At 40.9% G+C, this 21,796-nt stretch overlaps 1 protein-coding gene across 2 annotated transcripts in view; it reads right to left on the bottom strand.

The window, feature by feature from the left end:
• The window catches only part of umad1 (UBAP1-MVB12-associated (UMA) domain containing 1), a 61,481-nt gene extending 42,624 nt beyond the window's left edge, over positions 1-18,857 (bottom strand). The window contains exons 1-3 of one of the 2 annotated variants that reach the window (XM_059972610.1): positions 18,720-18,857; positions 16,062-16,147; positions 9,132-9,235 (exon numbers count right to left, since the gene is read on the bottom strand). In XM_059972610.1, coding sequence (XP_059828593.1) covers positions 9,132-9,222 — 91 coding nt within the window. In that variant the 5' untranslated portion in view covers positions 9,223-9,235; positions 16,062-16,147; positions 18,720-18,857. The remainder of the gene's footprint in view (positions 1-9,131; positions 9,236-16,061; positions 16,148-18,719) is intronic. The other variant, XM_059972609.1, reaches the window with a different exon arrangement.
• Between the last annotated feature and the right edge of the window lie 2,939 nt (positions 18,858-21,796).

The following is a 21,796-nucleotide window of genomic DNA, read 5'->3' as shown; positions in this document are numbered from 1 at the left end:
TTTCCAGAATTTTCAATTTCTCTCTTTCAAAATTTTGCTTAAATTGCTTTGTGTACAATTTCAGATATTATGAAAAAGGAACAGAATGACAAACAGCATTCCTATTAATTGCAACAATTACTGTAATGATAACACTGTATGATAGCATATGATAACACTGTAATGAAAACAAAAGTACTGAAATAAAAAATGGAAAACACTGGAGATGCTCTGCACGCCAGGCAGCAACTGGGAAATGTGAGAAAATGGCTTTTTTAAAAAAACTTACGTGAGGTATACAAAAGTAATTTATGAATGGTGTCAACCAAATTATCACAAGATAGTTTGAGTAAGACTTTGACAGTCCAGGCTACCAAAGAAGGTTGATGAGCTTTAGCCATGAAATACCATCACTGGAAAATCCATCCAAGGGAACCTCCACAAAGATTTTGTGTTCAAGAGTAATTAAATGGCAAAGCTATGGAAAAATATAGCTTATAGTGGGAAAAGCTGATATCATCTTATTTGAAACTTTGAAAGAGTACCATTATATTTTCTTAAGAGTAAAATACATAATTTAGAGATTGTGTACAAACAAAGCAAGTAAAAGGACTAGTGGAATTTTGGCATGTATTTCAAAGGGCCTCCAATGCTAAAGGAGATCATACAATGCATAGGTTGCACAAAATCTGGCTTAGACCCTTGATCAAGGCAAATTGGAGTAAGGCAACTTTATAAATAGGATGCTATATTTTTAAAATTTTTTAAAAAGGAGGAACGGTTATGTAAAATTGGCTTATGCTCCTTTTTCAGAAAATAAAAGGTAATCTAATAAATATGTTTAAAATATTAAATGTATTACAAAATGTGACACAAAGGTGCTATTTTCTCTGGTGGAGTAACAAGGTACAGGGTTTAAAATTAGTTATAACATTTACAAGTGTGATCAAATGTACATATTCATACAAAATTGAAATACAGAACAACGCACACTACAAGTTGTTGCAGCTTTCCCCCCAACAATTGACAAATGAGGATCTTCTGATTACTACAAATTTCAATTGCTAAGGATATTGAGGAATATGGTTCAAAGGGAAATTATGACTTCGGCAATTGCTAGAGCAAGTTTAAGGGCCTAAGTTACTTCAGTGGATCAAAATTGCTTCCACTAATTTAATATCAATACTGTGTAGACAGGAACTCTAAACTATTTAAAGCATTAACAAAATATTTTGTGACTATTAACAGATTTCACAGTAAGCAACAGTATATTTACACAATACATTTCAGTTTTAAATTAGTTTTCACTTATGACTGATTAAATTACCATAAAACACATTTAGTAATGTAACATGTTAAATTGTGCTGTAAAATAAATTAATATTAATGAAAGCCAAGGGTCCAATTACCAAGAGATAATCAGTAGAGTAATTGGTATCAGAAGTAGCATGTTGAACATATAGCCATACTACATTAATACCTGTAAGAATGTAAGAGAATGATGCACCAGAATTTTTCAGTATTAGGTACAAAGAGTTCATTTCCACAATTCAAATATTCTTATCTATTTATGTTTCAGAGTGTACATTTATTCTCCAAAATTACCTGACATCAGTGACCTACAATAAAATCTTTAAGACTTAAAAGCAAACCATAATGAAAACATTATGCTTCTTCAACAATCTTTAAAAGGGCCAGTCTAGAGAGCACTGTACCCGAGAGCAGTAACTCCTTATCAACAGTAATAACAAAATTCAATTGATGTAGTCAGGTTTCCATTACAGTAACAGATGAAAAAGCATTTTCTCTTATTAATTATAGGACATAAAGCCAAAACCTGAACAGCATTTATTACTTTTAACGAGAGTTATTATTATAGGGACTAGACAACGGGGTGACCCGTTGGGGCACCCTTTGAGATAAAGGTAGTGCAGTCTGATGTGACCAGAATGAACATTACGTTTTCCTGAATGCTGTTGGTATTGCTTTGCTTTGGAAATTGAAGAACAAAAACCAGTTTATTAAAGAAGAAAGACGCATAGCAAGGCAAATATAGCTCCTCCTCGTTTAACGAAGGACACTTCTGATGGCAACATTTCTGGTTGATCTGCCACCTTTGTGCCTCTTGTTGTCATTCTGGAGACGTGCAGTCCTTTCATGCACCACCTCTTCATCTCTTCTGCTGTTTGTTCTTTGTCTCTGATCTTGGAGACGTGCATTTCTTTTCCTCTCTCCTCCTTCTGTACCTGTTGTTGTCATTCTGGAGACATGCATGTCTCTCCTCTGTCTCTTCTTCTCTCATCTTTTTTGTCCTGACTCTTTGATCCTGATCATGCGGCCCTGGCCTCATCTGATTCTTGTTTTCTCCCTCTCCTTGCTGCTTCCCGACGAAGTTTGGCGTCCCCCTTCTCTTTCCACGCTGCATAACTAGACTGGCCATATTCTTTTTGCCCTAATGCTGGATAGAAGAGAGGAAGCAGTAATACCAAAGGAAGCGGATTATTCTTGATGATGTGGTTGGCGCTCTCCCAAATGGACGTGATATAGTCACCGCTGTCCTTTGACTGCAGCAAAGGGTTTTATGGGTGTCTCAAAGTATGTCATTATGGGTTATAGGATGTTATGTCATGCTTAAATTTAGAGAAGATCCGATGATCAGTTTTTGAATCCAGTCAAGACTTTTATACATTATGGGGACCATTTTTGAGTTATTTTCAAAACCTTTGATTTGTTGTAAAAGTACAGATGGCGGCTAATAATATATTTCATTACCGTAAATTCCGGTGTATAAGCTGACTTCCCCCATTTTCAAGGTTAAAAAAGTGACGTTTTCATTTTACCATTGTATAAGCCAACCCCTTTTTGTACAGGTTTTTGATTTAACCAGAAAGGATCACAAGATCTCACATGCCGGTACTCAGCTTTGCCAGATCTGGAACCTGGAAATTTTGTGAACCAGTACCTGCTAAGAAAACAGGCCTGTAGAGCGATACAAGCAAATTCTTAATAAATAAATCAGGAAGGGAAAATTTGGATTAGGTTCCCAATGGTAAAGAACCCTCTGAAATGTAACCCCCATGAAACCATTTAGTGCCCATTGTAATCCTGTTAAAACATAACACAGGGTGGCGGGTGATGCACCATCAATAACTCACTCTGAGACGTAAAGATGAGATAGCGGCTTTTGTTGACTGGAAGAAGGTACAAGCAGTGAGTGACCACCATACTACATCCTGGAAACTGAGATGCCGGGCTCTGGCCTCAATCGCCTTTATACAGGGGTCTGTGGGAGGAGCAGTCAGCAGGGGGCATGTCCAGACAGGTATATGTAGTTCACCACAGCGGGATCAGTACATGTACTCAGTATTGAGTTTGTGACCACCATGAACAAAAGAGTAAAACAAATGCAATATGATGCTGACTTCAAGCTGAAGGTTGTTGATTTTGCTAAAGGAACAAATAATTCTGCAGCTGCTAAGAAGTTTAGTGTAAATGGGAAACAAGTGAGAGAGTGGAGAAAGGCAGAGGACACACTGAGGGAAATGCCAAAGACAAAATGTGCAAACCGCGGGAAAACATGCCAGTGGCCAGGACTGGAAGAAGTAGTTTTAGAGTGGGTGAATCACCAGTGATCATCTTGATACATTGTTACCAGAGAAATGATTCGAGTTCAAGTGATGAAATGGGCTGAAAAACACCATGAGGTCAGCAAAAATTTCAGCTACGCAAACTTGGTGCACCCAAATTTTTGAATAGACGTGATCTTGTGTTGTGACAAAAAACAAAGATTGCTCAGAAGATTCCCGTGGAGTGTTCAAGAACACTGCTGGATGGTCGAAGCGGGTTGCTTGAAGTGGGTTAAAGAGGTGTGGCGTTGACATCCGGAAGGAAGGAAAGGTCACTACTTGTCTGGGATATGTTCAAAGCGCACTTGTCAGGTGAGACAGGAGCAGCACTGAAAGCTGAAAATATGGACATTGCAGTCATCCCTGGTGGTTTGATGTCCATGCTCCAGCCACTAGATGTGAGTCTAAACAAACCATTCAAAGAATTCATGCGTGGAACAAATCTGACTCAAAGACAGCCAACAAATACGACCTGTCTTCCATGCATTAATTTTTTCCAAAGTTGGCACCCTCTGTATAAGCCGACCCCCTAATTTAAGAACCAAAATTTAGGGCCAAATTCTTGGCTTATACACCAGAATTTACGGTATGTGATAAGGGTTCCCCCCCATCCCTTTTTCTTGCTTTTCCTAACAGCCCTCACTTTGGAAGTGGGTTTAGATTTTTTTTTCTGTATACCAATTTTTTTATATTTCAATATTATGATTTAATTTAATTTTTATGAATACAGGGTTTTGTGATTGTAACTGTATTTTTAATACAATGTATTTGGTACTTTTTTTTTTAACTTATATCTTCTTGTACTCTATATTCCTTTATGCAGAAACTAATAAAAATATTGAAAGAGAAATATGTCATTACAATAAGATTTAATGATCACTAATTGATGGGTGGCAGTTAGTTCTGTCCCAACCTGCACATGCTGATGGTGATATGTGATCACTCAAAATAGAGCTGCCCTGCCCTTTTGCTCCGATTGGTGTTGCTGCTGAGGCTGGCCGTGTGCATGCGTCGTGGTGTCGCATCCCAATTTCCATGATGGCAGATCAGCTCTCGGGTGAAAGCCAGCCTGTTGATTTTTGCAAATGAGCAATTTTATACAAAAAAAACCCCTGAACTTTGCCTGCATTCTGTAAGTTAGTGCATTTTAAGTCGATTTAGCCAAGTGCCGCTGTAATGCACCGTTTGCACTAATTGAAGGTCACAAACAGACAAACAGAGCATGAGAGTTTTAGTAGTATATAGATAGATATAGATAAAGGTAAATTGAGAAATAAGAGTGCCTTGCACAGTGCAAGATAAATTTGATCAGTAATCTTAGAAAAGATCGTATAGAGCTAGTGAAATACCAGACAAACTCAAAACCTATTCTTCCAAATATACCAAACAATTGCAAAAGGGGGTTTCTTCTTTTTCTTTGTTACTGTGTATGTTAATCAAAATGGCTTCTTTGTTTTGTTAAAAGTAGGAATGCTTCTTTGTTGCGAGAGAGTGCTGGAAGCTTGTTTGGGTTAAAATTTACTGATAACGAGAATTGTATTCCTTTGTAAACCAATTGGGATTAATGTTGTTCTTTCTTCTGAGTCTGTAAGCTATTGTTGGCGGGCTTTTGGGAAGATCGGTGCGAGGGGGTGAGAGAGAGAGAGAGGACGCGATGCTGTAAACTGGGTGAGGAATGGACCCTAAGCGGGGGTCCAAGGCCAGGAGGTACCCCGAGGAGAGGAGAGGAAGAAAGATGTGCTTGGTTGATCACTTTGGATGGTTCTGAGCTGCGAGTCGAGGAGTTCGGAGGGGATCGAATGGTGGCCAGAAGACTTCAGTAATTGAGCTCCAACGGTTGTGCACGAAGTGGTTTGGACTTTGATAAGTTTGGCGCCTTTTCTTTATTTTCTTTTCCTTCATATATGCTGTATGGTTATTAATCAGTTATAGTAATATTTATAAATTGTAATCATTTAATTGCATATGGTGTCCTGCTTGTTCTTTGGCGAGGTGGGAACATCACACAGCATCCACACCAGCTGATTACCCAGTTTGGCGGGGCTGAAGGCTGCTCCCCCTAGACGAGAACGAGCTGAGCGAGCCTGAGGCGACCCAGGGGGGGTTACATTGTGCATATCTATTGCATTGAACTGCTGCTGCTAAATTAACAAATTTCACGACACATGCCGGTGATAATAAACCTGATTCTGATTCTGAAATGTTTATTATAGAGATTAGGAACAAAAATCCATGTGTAACCCTCGGTTACAATTTATAAATATTACTATAACTGATTAATAACCATACAGCATATATGAAGGAAAAGAAAATAAAGAAAAGGCGCCAAACTTATCAAAGTCCAAACCACTTCGTGCACAACCGTTGGAGCTCAATTACTGAAGTCTTCTGGCCACCATTCGATCCCCTCCGAACTCCTCAACTCGCAGCTCAGGACCCTCTGAACTCCTCGACTCGCAGCTCAGGACCCTCCGAACTCCTCGACTCGCAGCTCAGGACCCTCCGAACTCCTCGACTCGCAGCTCAGGACCCTCCGAACTCCTCGACTCGCAGCTCAGGACCACCCGAAGTGGTCAACAAAGCACATCTATCTTTGTCTCCTCTCTTTGGGGTACCTCCTGGCCTTGGACCCCCGCTTGGGGTCCGTTCCTCGCCCAGTTTACAGCATCTCGTCCTCTCTCTCTCACCCCCTCCCGCCAATCTCCCCAAAAGCCCGCCAACAATTGCTTACAGACTCAGAAGAAAGAGCAACATTAATCCCAATTGGTTTACAAAGGAATACAATTCTCGTTATCAGTAAATTTTAACCCATCAAGCATCCAGCACTCTCTCGCAACAAAGAAGCATTCCTACTTTTAACAAAACAAAGAAGCCATTTTGATTAACATACGCAATAACAAAGAAAAAGAAGAACCCCCCCCCCCAAGACAAGAACGAGCTGAGCAAGCCTGAGGCGACCCAGGGGGTTACACAATTAACATAAGAGGAATGATAAATCAATATAATTCAAGTATCTTAACAGAATTTTGTTGTTTTATTGTTTACATTATGGGACCTTTTGATATCAATTTGAGCTTTCAAACCAAGACTTTCCATTCCACTAGGAAGACAGCTCCTGAGTCAAGTACAGTTAATGAGGGAAAGCTGTAAAAACAAAGTCAGAGGACTGAAGAATCAAGGCACCCATGAACTGTTATGTCCATCAAGGGAATACTTCCAGAGGTACAGCAACACAGAGGTTAAGTTACAGGACTAATATACAAATTATACCCCAGAACAGAAGGGAATTCAAATTTAATTCAATAATTCTGGAATTTGAAAACAAATGTTATCTGTATTTTTTAAAACCATGAATTACAAAAATTGTTATACAAGTCCAAATGGTTCACAAAATTTCCTTCAGTGAAGGAAAACTGTCATCTTACCTGATGGGTTTAAATATGTCTTCAGACTCAATGTGATTGACTCATAACTGCCCTTTGAAATGCCAAGCCACTAAATTCAACAGCAATGAATGATGAATAGTAAATGCAGGCCTCCAAGCAGATGGACCACAACCTTGTTGTAGTTCGGAGGCCTGTGTACCTTAATGACCCGGAGAACTATGTTGACTGGAGTCATGGCCTTGTGCTTTGGCTCTCGGTGGGATCACTCATGAAAAACAGATCAAAGGGTAAAGACCAGACTAAGAGTGTTCCACCAGTCCTCCAGGTTCCGGGGTTCAGCTCAGGGCTAACAAAATTGTTATGAAAACAGCAAAGAAGAATCCATTTGTATCTGAGTGAAATGGTATTCCTGAGTTTTCACCCAGAATTTACATGACAGACAGTAGTGAAAACCGAGCTACTGACACGATGAACAAAGCCCTGAACACTGCCAGACTCTGTTACCCTAAATGCCAGTGGTGTAACGGGCAGTAGGGAATAAATGCAGGCTCTCAAAGCAATGCTCACACTCTGTGACTGAATATTTGTATGATACATTAATAAAAATAACAATCACTCTAACACAGGATTAATGCTACATTACTGCTGGTGCCTTAATGAAATGTACACAAAGCTCTAACTAATTACCATCATCAAGCACAAATATAGTTGTGTCTCCACCCACTGCATAGGTGATTGAACAAAAACAGTCGAAGAATCCTGGAAAGGGGTGGCACAGCTAGTAGCCAATTTCCCTTGGGATCAATAAAGTATGTCTGTCTGAGCTACTCCCTCATAGCACCAATGACTTAGTGAGGCAAAGGAGCTGCTTCCATGCTTGATGACTTTAATATCTTTTCTTCAAAAATCCTGAGGTCAGTACTACTCAAATCAAAATATGATCAGAAGCTTTTAAAATGATAACTTGTCTATGTATGGTCATGCATTATTTTATTATGCATGGTATCTACATCACTACTGCATTATTATGTATTACCTATGTATTGAATGGCTGGCATTCTGTCACACAGAGCATTACCCATTTGGATTACACCAGTTGCTTCACCTATATCTAAACTACTACCGTTTCATTCTTGGGCAAATAACCACAGTTCACAAATTTAGTAATTACCCTTTTTTCAACATCGGTCTGATATTTTCTTCAAATTATAACCTCAAAATGTTACAAGACATTCCTCAAATGAAAGGATACACACAACTATCAATAATATTTCAAATGCTTTTTCATTCTCAACACCTCACAGTTCAGAGACAATTTGACTACTTGTGCATAAACTATATCTGTCCATTTTAAAAGTTAAAGATTAGCTTAATTTGTTACACATACAACAAATCAAGCCAAAGGATTATGCCAAGCAGCCTGCAAGCATCATCACACTTCCGGTGCCAACACAACATACCCACAAACTCACTAACCCTAACCCGTAAGTCCTCGTAATGTGGCAGAAAACAGAAGCACCCAGAGGAAACCCAGGCAGTCATGATAGAACGTACAACTCCTTACAGACAGCATTGGTAACGGAACCCTGCTCTTACAGCAGACACCATAAATTGTTGCCAATGTGCTATTGTTCCGCCCATTTTGTGATCCAGAACTCAATGTTTTTAATTATTGGCAAATACGTATTTCATGGAATGCAAATTTTTAGTCTACATTCTGTATTTTCCTCTGGGGAAAATTTAATAGAAATTTTACCAACTTCAAAATTATTTTTATTTGCACATGTAAGGATGCCACTTGGGTATTAAATTATGCTAGTGCCTAGTTTTAATTTTGCTGCTAAGTTTTTGTTGTACCAGTTAGAAGGCTCTTGTATGACACATGGTGGAAAGAAGAATAAACGCAATGTAACAAAATAATTTCAAAGCATAAGCTTTGATGTGTTTATCTTGTTGTACCCAAGCTCAGTCAGAATTTTGCTTGGTGTCTGGGCATCATTTCCCAGCACAGGACAACATTTTGAATGTGGATTAGAGAATAATTCAGCCTCTCATAGGTCAATGATCTATTTTTTTATTTCACAGAAAGGACTTGTCACTGTATTTTTTTTTGAAAGATTAACAAAACATTACAACTTACCTACAATAATAAATCCATCTACTTCTTTCTCATGGATTGTGGTGTTTTTGGATGACTCGGTGTTCTTTCGAATTCCAAAAATATTCAGCATTTCACTTTGCTGGCTGAAAGACAAATTAAACTATGAACTGATGACAAGCAGAATTACATTAATGTGCAATGTCTTACTACTCATAAACCAGACTTGCCACAAATTTTGAGGAATTCTCAATAACCTCTACATCTGTTTAGCAACACAGGTATTTGCCATGTGTTTTAAGATTGGCTTTTGCTATCTTATTTTACAACCAGACACCAGGACTTGTTTTAAGATGGTGGTGAGAACTGTTGTGGTTCTTCAGCACTCCTCTGTTAATGAGCCCATAAGACAAAGGAGCAAGATTAGGCCACTCAGCCCATCAAGTTTGCTCCACCGTTCTATTATGGCTGATTTATTATCCCCACCAACCCCGTTCTACCTTCTCCCAGTACAATTTGACATCCTAACTAAACGAAATCCATCAATCTCCACTTTAAATATAATAAATGATTTGGCTTCCACAGCCATCTGTGGCAAAGAATTCCACAGATTCATCACCCTCTGGCTAAAAAAAAAATCTTCTCATCTGTTCTAAATAGACATCCATCTATTCTGAAGCTGTGCCCTATGGTCTTGGACTGCCCCACTATAAGAAACATCCTCCCTCTACATCCACTCTATCTAGGCCTTTCAATATTCAGTAGGTTTCAATATTCAATGAGGTCCCCATTCATTTGTCTAAACTCCAGTGCAACCTGGGATCCACAGACCCCTTGCTGTTCCTGAACCTGGTGGTGTGAGTAATGAAGCTCCTGTACCTCCCTCCCGATGACAGCAGCAAGAAGAGAGCATGGCCTGGATGGTGGGGGTCCTTAATGATGGATGCTGCTTTTCTGCAACAGCACTGTGTACTGACGTGCACAATAGTGGGGAGGGCCATATCCACTATTTTTTGCAGGCTTTTCTTTACAAGGGCATTGATATTTCCATACCAGGACATGATGCATCCAGTCAATATACATTTCACCACACCTATAGAAGTTTGTCAAAGTTTTAGATCACATGCCAAATCTTCAAACTCTTAAGTAGAGGTGCTGCTGTGCTTTCTTCATAATGGCACTTATATGCTGGATCTAGAACAGATAACTGAAATGGCAACACTAAGGAATTTAAAGTTGCTGACCTTCTCCACCTCTGATTCCCCGATGAGGACTGGCTTATGGACCTCTCGTTTCCTCCTCCTGAAGTCAACAGTTATCTCCTTGGTCTTGCTAAAATGAGTGGCAGGTTGTTGTTGTGGCACCACTCAGCCAGATTTTCAGTCTCCCTCCTATATGCCAATTCATCACCACCTTTGATTCAGCCAACTACAGTGGTGTTGTTGGCAAATTTAAATATGGCATTGGAGCTGTGCTTAGTCATAACTGTAAAGTGAGTGGAGCAGGAGGCTAAACACACAGCTTAGTGGTGTACCTGTGCTCATGGACATTGTGGATGAGATGTTGTTGCCAATCTGCACTAACTGTGGTCTGCAAGTAAAGAAATCAAGGATCCAAATGCACAAGGAGATATTGAGGCCAAGAACTTGACAGCCTTGTGATGCACCTGAACTGAGGTATAAATATCAGTATTCCAATGTAACCCCATGTACAGTAACCAACTATCCAACCAATGGTTCAATGGGGTAATGTTTCCCCACACTCGCTTCCCCTCTCACTCACTGGGTCCCTGCTGCTACACTCCCTCTTTGCTCAATGTCAACCTACATGGTTCACCAAAAACAATCAAACTGTATAAAATATTAAAAAATGAATAAAAGAGTAAGTATTAATGGAGCAATTGTATGGAAAATCTGTCATTTCAGCATCAAGTGTGCTACATTTTACTGCAATATTCTTTCAATAGATTGATTACAATTACAACAATGTCTTCAAGAAGGTCAGATAAAGATGAAAACAAAACATTCCCAATTTATATCAAGGTAGATTTTGATGAAGACTGAAGAAGCTGAAAACTAACAAAATGCTAAGGTGATAAATGAGTTTGAGATTTGCAGTTTTAAATTTATTTTTTTTACAACTACACAAAATTACCAGTCTACCTGCAATAACAAGTTGCTTCTTGACAACATCATTCAAAAACCAATCTGATTCTGCGTACACATCAAACTAATTCATTGTCCAATCCCAACTGTGGTTTGACAGTCTTTCAATACCAAATTAATAAGTTTCTTTCAAATGAATACTGAAATAGAAAATCTCTCCCTCTAGTCCTTGCCACAAAACCTGTGCTTTAAGTCGGACGGAGGAATGGAGCTGATGCCCATTTGTGGAGGCCGATCCTGGCATTGGCTCCAACACCCCATTTGTGTATCAAGACCAATGAACTCTGCCACCATACTGCCTGGAGTTCATTTTGGCTAAGCAATTCCAATGGTCTCTTGCTCAACGTTCAGGTTTCAAATGAAATTGAGTTTAACTGAAACTTTGCTGCCAGACTCCAAACTTGCAGCAAGTCCCCCGTCACTGCAGTTTGACATATGTTGGCCATCAATCCAGCAATGCCCACGGCAAAAAAAATTACTGTAAGACTGTAATAAATGCACCAGTTGAGTATTTGAGGATGATGGCGGCTTGGCAGGGGCACACAAAGTTTACTCTGCTCCTTTTCAAAACACCAAGAGCTTGATTTATGTTTCCTTTAAACTCTGAGAAATGTATTATATGTAAGCCGAGAAGCTCCAGGGAAAAGCTCTGCATTTTATAGCTATAAAATGATGAAACAAGCCCAAGAAGAAAGAAATTAACATTTTACTGGGCCAATCAAGAGAGCATATCTTCAGGTATTGCAGAGATGTTTTTTGAGACTTGTTACAGCTGCATTCTTCCAGATAGGCTTTGTAGATAATAGATAAAACTCAGGATGTCAAATGTGCCTCTTCTCAGAGAATATCCAAGCAGTACTCTCAGTTGTTCCCTGCTCTTCTTTGAAAAAAAAATAAGCCAGGTCTCTTCAACCGGAGACAAATGAGCACCCCCGTATTAACCTCTCGCCTGGCATTTGTGTGCTCCACCCACTGATGCAGGAGTTATTCACAGGATTTTACAATTTAGGAGGGGTCCTACTGAATATGCTTTGGAAATCCAAAAATATTAAAACAATTAAAAGGAAATAAGAGTCTAACTTGTTTTTACTTTAAACAAGGTGGACACGCATCACGTAGTGGCACCATGACATATGTCATTCATGTATTTTTTTTTGAAAAGGAAGCCCTTAACTCCAACTGGAGTCATCAGGACGCTGTGGTGATGGCGTTGTTTTTTAGCAGGCTTTCTTGTTTTTATGAGGCCAAGTTGCTAGCTCTCAACACTCAACCCAGCACAGATGGAAAGTGTGCAAGGGAGCCGGCTGGATTCGAACTCGAAAGCCTTTGCTCCACAGCGCTGATGCCACACTACACCACCAGCCGGCTTTCATGCATTTTTATCCATAATGAATTCTTTAAAGATTACTCAAATATTACTGCAATATTAAATATATAACACTCCTCCCTGCTTAGCTACAAACTCCAAATCAATAGAGAATGTATGCCAACTATATATAAGTACTACATACAGATATCCACAGCAGAGCAAATTTTAAATTGTCCCATTTGAAATGTCCCTTAAGATTTAATTTCTGCGGAGGCTTTCTTATTTGAACCATAGAACATTACAGCACAGAAACAGGCCTTTTGGCCCTTCTTGGCTGTGCCAAACAATTTTTCTGCCTAGTCCCACTGATCTGCATCTGGCCCATATCCCTCCATACACCTCTCATCCATATACCTGCCCAAGTTTTTCTTAAAGGTTAAAAGTGAGCCCACATTTACCACTTCATCTGGCAGCTCATTCCACACTCCCACCACTCTCTGTGTGAAGAAGCCCCCCTAATGTTCCCTTTAAACTTTTCCCCCTTCACCCTTAACCCATGTCCTCTAGTTTTTCCTCGCCAAGCCTCAGTGGAAAAAGCCTGCTTGCATTCACTCTATCTATACCCACCTTACTTTTATATACCTCTATCAAGTCACCCCTCATTCTTCTACGTTCCAGGGAATAAAGTCCTAACTTATTCAACCTTTCTCTGTAACTCAGTTTCTCAAGTCCCAGCAACATCCTTGTAAACCTTCTCTGCACTCTTTTAACCTTATTAATATCCTTCCTGTAATTCAGTGACCAAAACTGCACACAATACTCCAAATTCAGCCTCATCAATGCCTTGTACAACACCATAACATTCCAACTCTTACACTCAATACTTTGATTTATAAAGGCCAATGTGCCAAAAGCTCTCTTTACAACCTATCTACCTGTGACACCACTTTTAGGGAATTTTGTATCTGTATTCCCAGATCCCTCTGTTCTACTGCACTCCTCAGTGTCTTACCATTTACCTTGTATGTTCTACCTTGATTTGTCCTTCCAAAGTGCAATACCTCTGTCTGTATTAAACTCCATCTGCCATTTTTCAGTTTATTTTTCCAGCTGATCCAAATCCCTCTGCAAGCTTTAAAAACTTTCCTCACTGTCCACTACACCTCCAATCTTTGTATCATCAGCAAATTTGTTGATCCAATTTACCACATTATCATCCAGATCATTGATATAGATGACAAATAACAATGGACCCAGCACTGATCCCTGTGGCACACTACTAGTCACAGGCCTCCACTCAGAGAAGCAATCCTCCACTACCACTCTCTGACTTCTCCCACTGAGCCAATGTCTAATCCAATCTACTACCTCTCCATGTATACCAAGCGACTGCGTCTTCCTAACTAACCCCCTATGCGGGACCTTGTCAAATTCTTGGCAGATACCATCTTTCCTAACTGGATGTGGAGGGCAGGGGAGACACACACAATCTGTTTGGTAGGTGAGACTTGAGGCTGTGAAACAATCTCAGGTCCTGGGGCCTCCTCTGTGCTGGTTGTAGGAGTTGCCTATGGGACTGCTGGGGCCTCCTCTGTGCTGGTTGTAGAAGTTGACTATAGGACTGCTGGGTCTACCTCTGTGCTGGCTGTAGAAGTTGACTGTGGGACTGCTGGAAGTAGTTCTAACAGATCTGGGTACCTTTCTTCTCTAACAATTGACTCTGTTCTCCACTACTAACTGATGTGTTTAATATCATCTGGAGACAACACAATCTCCACTGTGTAGGACAGTGGTCCTGTTCTATCCTTAATCTTTCTGAGAACCCACTCTTGATCAATTCTGAAGTCCTTTGCCAGAACCACTCGTCCAGGAATAAAACATCAAAACTCCTTGTTTGAGGAGCTGTCAATGTGTCTCAACTATTCATCCTGCATACTTTGATGTGATCCAAGTGTGAACACAAGGGACGATCCAGGAACAGCATAGCTGGTGAGCTGTTGGTTGTGCAGTGTGCTACATTGTAATATGCAAGGAGGGAACTGGCAAGCTTCTGATTCAGTGTCAGTGCAGTGTGTTCTACTGACATCGCTTGCAGTGCGTTCTTTAGACAAACCTTTCTGCCAAGACATTCACAGCTGTGTGGTATGGTGCAGACATAATATACCATAATCCATTCATTTTCAGGAATGACAAACTGTTCCACCTCAAACAGTGGTCCTTTGACACTAAGTGTTCTGGAACTCCAGTCCTTGCAAAGAGGCTTCTCAACACATCAACAGTTGTAAGGCTGTGGAGGAAGCCATTGGCAGTGCTTCTGGCCATTTTGTAGCTGTATCCACTTCTGCTGAGAAATGTGTGTCTGACAAAATCCACATGAACCCTCTGCCAGAGCATTGCAGGCCATTCCCAGGGATGGAGAGGCACTCCTCTTGTCATCTTTCTGGGTGCACTGGCATCCTGCACAGTGATCTATCCCAGGCCACCAGACAAAGCTTCAAGCCAACGCTTTCATTTTAAGCGCACTCAGATGACCGACATGTAGCTCCTCCCAACACTTTTAATTCTCAGCTTGGATGGCACAGCGCTCAATCCTCACACAAGGGGACCTCCATCAAGGTAAAGTTCATCTTGGCAATGGTAAAAATGAGGGAACTGAAATTTCTGCTGACACATTCCAGTCATTTTAGGTGGCCATGTAGACCAGAGACAGCGTGGGGTCAGTTCTGAATTCCTTTTGGAGCATCTCTGCCATAACAGGGAGACTTTCAATTTGAGTTAGGGAGAATACCTCAAGCACAATATCCTCTTCTGTAAACTTTTCAGGTGTTTCTTTTTGCCAAAGGATAATCTAACAGCAATTCTATTAGTCATCCTGTTGAATTCAATCTTATAATTGCGTCCTCCAAGAAACAAGAGCCTATCTCTACTTTTGTGCTGCTGCTATTACAGGAACACCCTTTGTGGATTGAAAATAGACACCAGTGGTTGATACACCACACTCAAAATGCTGGTAGAACACAGCAGGCCAGGCAGCGTCTATAGGGAGAAGCACTGTCCACGTTTCGGGCCAAGACCCTTCTTTTGGGCCGAGATACTATCTTTCCTTTCGGTTAGTCCTGACCAAGGGTCTCGGCCCGAAACGCCGACAGTGCTTCGCCTTATAGATGCTGCCTGGCCTGCTGTGTTCCACCAGCATTTTGTGTGTGTTGTTGTTTGAATTTCCAGTATCTGCAGATTACCTGTGGTTGATGATCAGTAAACTCTCTCCCATGTAAGCACTGGTTAAAGTGATTTACACCACAAGTCAGACTCAAGGCCACACTGTCAATCTGTGCGTAAATTTTCTCTGCAGTGGTAAGGGGACATGACATGACGCAAAGTTTATGTGGCTTTCACTTTCATCACTCATAACATGTGACATGACATAAGGCAAGGCTTCGCAGGCAAGCTTCACTGGACAATGTGTGAGTACAGTGTCTGACGTCACTATTTCTTTACCTTTCTGAAAGCCACCTCACACTGCTTTGTCCGTTGCCATTTCCTCCCGTTCTTTAGTAATGGGTTCAAGGGGTGAAGCACAGTACCTGGGTATGGGAGAAACCTGTTACAGTGATTGACAAATCCTGAAATCCTTTCTGCCAAGTGCAGGTGCAGATGCAACTCCAAAGATAAGCAGTTTAAAACAATAAAGCCCTTTGTGAGTTTTATGGTGAGAAACACTTCGGACTTTTCTTCCGTTTTCATCTATAGGAATGCCTAAGCCAAGTCCACTTGCTGGAGTGTTTCTCTCCAGGTAGGTTTGCGAAGATATCCTCTATCCTGGGCAGAGGGTATTGATCTACTTTCAATACTGGGTTGATGATGGCCTTATTCACCACAGATCCTGAAAGAGCCATCTTGGAAAGAATTCCTTAAGCCTCCATGCAATCTAACTCAATGGCAATTTTAGCATGGATTTTATAAAGAAACAAACGCGCTTTGCAAAACATTTTTTGACAGTATTTTACCCTTGATATGTTTGTTTTACAAAGCCATCCTTGAGTACTGCTGTGACATCATCCAGTACCTTTCTTAATTCACTTCCAGTTGAACCTATTGCTGGGGATGTGGCATGCAGATGTTGGATGGATCTCCAATCAAGTTGTAGTTGTCTCTGCCACTCACAACCCTACAAAGCTGGCCTCTTGTTTTTACCACAATATACAGCCAATAAGGCACATTAGGCTTGTAATTCACTGTTACAAATGTCATTCCCACAGGGGTCATCTTTTCTCCAGTTCTTAGTTATCTGCAGGCTTCAGATTAGTATCTTTGAAATGCTGTTTAAACTTAATTTTGTGGAATGACTGAAACATCCAAACCAGTGTCCGATTTAATTTTAATTAATTTACCATTCACTTCTGGTGTAAGCCATATTGCTTGTCTTTTGGTAGTTTTCATATTGTAAATCTCAAGTTCTCTGTCACTCCCATCATTATCAGACTTTTCATCAACAACATGCAGAGCAGTGCTCCGCTTGAAACTGCAACTTGACTTTCTAAAACTTTGTCTCTTTCATTTGCAGTCCATTTATTTTTCTCTTTGAATGCATCCAACTTTCTTGCATTTTCTGCAAGTTCTGTCTTTAAATCTGCATTTTCCTGGTGTATATAAGCCCCTGCCACAATGGTAACATGATTCATTTGTTGGCCAGACAGGCCTCCATCTAGACACTGCAGATTTGTTCATGCTCATTTTCATCATGACAGCAGCTCAATTGTTTTTTGTCTGCTGATCCCATTGATCCCATCATCAACATGAAAGTTGTGCTTCAGTTAGGAACAATTTCTGAATGCTTTCATGTAAGATTCCACAAACTAAATGATCTTTCGGTGCATCCTTAAGCTCATTGCCAAAATGACAATGCTCAGACATCTCTTCAATTCAGCCACATACACTGAAATTGACTCCCCTATCTTTTGATTCCACATATTCTAAAGTGTTCTGTAAACAACAATGGTTCTGGTTCTAAATGTTCCTGCATTACTTTCACGATAACAGCAAAGCTCATTTCAGCTGGTTTGGTTGGAGCAGTGAAATGTCTAAGCAAACTGTGTTTAAATCCAATGCACTCAGCAAAACTGGTATTCGCTTCGCATTGGCCATTTCATGTGCTTCACAATAGACCTCAGTACAGAAAATCCAGTTATCTGTTGTGGCATGAAACAGGTAAACCTTTCTGATACAGGTCGCCATTTCTGCTATTGTAAATTATCACCCGGTACTCACTGCTTATTAAACCACAAATTCTTCTAATTTCTTTACTGTTTTTTACTTGATTATTTTTCCTTTTGCGAAGAAAACGAGTTGCTCTGAAAAAAAACTGCTGTGTTCTTAAAAAAATATGACCGTCTCACTGCACTTTTTAAAAACTCGAACGTCTCGCTGCGCTTCAACAGGTAGATAGTCGTCTTGAATTAATTTATAAAAATATCTCGTGACCACTCACATTTTGTAACTCCAAAACATTAAATTAATTAAAAAGTAAAAGATTGGAGTCCGAAAAGAGATTGGAACTCTAATCTACTTTAAACGGGGCACGCGCGTATCACATGGTGGCGTCATGACGTATACAAAGCACGCATTTTTACATAACTCGTAATGAATTATTTGAAGAAATTCAGAATGCTTACTCAAATATATTTACAATATTACTCAAGTATTTCTGAAATATTAAATACACAACAGCTACCAACAAAGCACAAGTGACGTTCATGTCAAATCTAACCCGTTTCAAATGAGCTCTTGCCGCATCTGTCAGCGCAAATCTTAGACCTTATCTTCCATTCTTAGTGGAAGATATAATGCTGCAGTGTTATAACGCTCTTTATGTGGTAAATAACAAAGCGCAACATCTCCCTCCAGATAGCGAGGATTAACGATTTTTAGTGAAAAATCGAAATCTATTCTAATTACTAACATAATTATAGACAACGGCGACTCACAAAATAACATTTCATTTCGATATGTAATGACACAGTTTACTCCTTAACGTAAACTAAGCATTTACAACATCGCAAAATCGGTGGTTTTGGGCCCATATCGAGATTAAAAATGCAAGCTTTGCAAGGTCGGGTTTCCATTTGGCCCGTCGGGGAGAGCCGGGCCCGCACCTACCGCGAACGGCCTCAGTAATCGCAGCGCATGCCTGCCACCGGCAAGCAACGGCCGAAGCGAAAACCGGAGCCAGCGAGTCGCCCAGCGCCGACGGCCGTCGTTAACTTCCTGGCCCCGGCGTCAGCGCGTCATCGCGTCAGCACGCGTGACGTCACCGCAGCTGGAGTATAAAAGCAGGACTTGCGCCTTGGGGTGGCACCTGTATCCCATTGGCTTCATTGGTCAAACCGGTAAATTGAACCCCTGCCCCTGCACTCTTGACCACCCCAGTTCCAGGCGACAAGCTTGATAAGGCATGAGACTGCAGATGCTGGAATTTGCAGCAAAACAAAAAGGCTGGAGTGTCTCTGCAGGTCAACCAGCATCTCTGGAGAGAGATGGTCAGTCGGTATTTCCCTTACCCTGGACTGGTCCCGACCTGCGGAACTCCTCCTGCGCTTTATGCATTGCTGCAAACTGGATACGGTTGTGCCCAGAGAGTGGTGGGTGCATGGAATGGTAGATGCGTTAAGAGACTCTTAGACAGGCACATGGAGCTTAGAAAAATAGAGGACATCTATTCTAGGCAGGTTCTAAAGTAGGTTACATGGTCAGCACAGCATTGTGGGCTGAAGGGCCTGTAATCTATTGTAGATTTCTATGTTTCTATCTCTGGGCTGTTCCCTGGAGTAAACGTTGACTGCCAGTGATGCAGAAGATGTTCTATGAGTCTGTGGTATCATGTTTTCTGTTGTGTGCTGGGGCAGCAGGCTGAGGGTAGCAGGAACCAACAGAATCAACAAACTCATTCGTAAGGCCAGTGATGTTGTGGGGGTGGAACTGGACTCTCTGACGGTGGTGGCTGAAAAGAGGATGCTGTCCAAGTTGCATCCACTCCATAATGTACTGGTTAGGCACAGGAGTACATTCAGCCAGAGACTCATTCCACTGAGATGCAACACAGAGCGTCATAGGAAGTCATTCCTACCTGTGGCCATCAAACTTTGCAACTCCTCCCTCGGACCGTCAGACACTCAGTCAATAGGCTGGTCCTGGATTTATTTCCACTTGGCATAATTTACTTATTATTTAATTATTTCGGGTTTTATTTTGCTATATTTCTACTCTATTCTTGGTTGATGCAACTGTAACGAAACCCAATTTCTCTCGGGATCAATAAAGTATGTCTGTCTGTCTACCGGATGATCGTCAACTCAATGAATGGGGCAATTTTTCTCCGCCCAGCACTTGTTGGCCTTCTAATGTAAGAAGATGCTGTTGACCTGCACATTCCGAGGAACGGGATCACATGCTGAGGGAGCTTGGTGGAGCCACTGCAAGGTATCTGTGAAAAAGAGGTTCTGCTGATAATAAGCAATGAAATGTTCAGCCTGGTGCAGGCTGGTGGAACATGGGTGTAAAAAGAGAAAGTAGTGAATTGATTATACAATGTGTCTGATTGTATATTTTATGAATAAACTAAATTTTTTTATTAAAGTAATGTAACGATTTTAAGCCTCATCTTATACCATTCAGTAATAGTATTATTTCACCTTGACACCATCAACCAAAACCTGTTCAAGAATGGTATTCGGGATAATCCTAGGAATTATACACCAGTGATCATTATGTCAGTAGTGGGCAAATTTTTGGTGAGGATTCTTACAGACAGGATTTACAAGTGATAGTCTCAGCATGGCTTAGTAAAGGGTAGGTCCAGCTTCACATGCCCAATCGAGTTTTTTTAAAAAGAGGTGACAAAACAAATTGAGGTAGAGTGGTGGATGTGGTGTATCAGGCATTTGACAAGGTTTTGCATGGTTTGGCTCACCCAGAAAGTCAACTGTTCATTCTTCTCTGCAGATGCTGCCTGGCCTGCTGAGTTCCTCCAGCATTTTGCTCCAGTGTGTTGTGAACTTGTGGATTTGGATTGGTGGATTTGTAATTAGCTTGCCCACAGGCCAGTGACTATTGGTGTTTTGCAGGGATCCATTATAGGACCCCCAATGTTTGTGATTTTTGTAGATACTTGGATGAGGAAGTAGAGGGCTGGGTTAGTAGATCTGTAGATGACAAGAAGGTTGCAGGAGTTGTGAGTGGTGTAGAAGGTCATCATGGGTTATAGACAGAATGCAGAATTTGGCAGAGAAGTAGATCCCCCAAAGTTGCTGCACAAGTTAATAGAGTAGTCAAAAAGACGTATGGTGTGCCGGCCTTTATTTGTTGGGGATTGCGTTCCAAGCAACAAAATAATTTTACAGGTCTATACACCTCTGGTTGAATGTGGTTTTCAGTCTGGTTTGTTTCATTATAGAAAGTATGTGGAAGCTTTAGGGAGGGTGCAGAGGAGTTTTACCAGGATGCTGTCTGATTAGAAAACATGTTTTAAAAGGAAAGGTTGATCGAGATACAGATTTACTGCTTGGCGTGACAGAGAATGAGAGGTGATTTGATAAACATGTACAAGATTGAGTGGAGAGTCAGTACCTTTCCTCCCCCTCACCCCAGGGCAGCAATGGCCAATACCGGAGGATATCCATTTAAGGTGGGTGTTGGAAAGTTTAGGCGAGATGTTAGAGGTGGGCGATTTAAACAGAGAGTGATAGATGGGTGCCTGGAAAGATCTGGCAGGAGAGGTGATAGGGGCTGATACAATAGGAATACTTATAGACTTAGACAGGCACATAGATGTAAGGAAACAATGGAGGTTTATGGACTGTGCAGGAAGGAAAGGCAAAGATTGATTCTGGAGTAAGGTTATGTTGGTCAGCTTAAGGACCCATACTGTGTTGTACTGTTCTACGTTCTAATCTCCTTCCTTGAGTAGTCCCCATGGTGTTGCACAATAACTGCTTTCACTCTGTTTCCGTGGGTTCTCTGGTGGCTAATGAGGCCAGTGTGGAACCAACGGAATCTGTTAACATCTGACTTCTTTCTAATTCAGCCCGCTACCTTCAGCAACTTAGTTCCAAGAATAGAAATGCTGCTGCATGAAAGGCACTGTTGAAGAGACCAAAGACTCTGCAAGATTAGCTCTTATATCGAATGCTACAGGGCCTTCATGGATGCTCCAAATCCATTTTGAATGGATGAGCTTT

This window comes from Hypanus sabinus, chromosome 6 (assembly GCF_030144855.1).
Source record: "Hypanus sabinus isolate sHypSab1 chromosome 6, sHypSab1.hap1, whole genome shotgun sequence".
Classification (NCBI taxonomy): domain Eukaryota; kingdom Metazoa; phylum Chordata; class Chondrichthyes; order Myliobatiformes; family Dasyatidae; genus Hypanus; species Hypanus sabinus.
The sequence above is the reverse complement of the archived record's forward strand: the minus strand, read 5'-3'. Positions and strand labels throughout refer to the sequence as shown.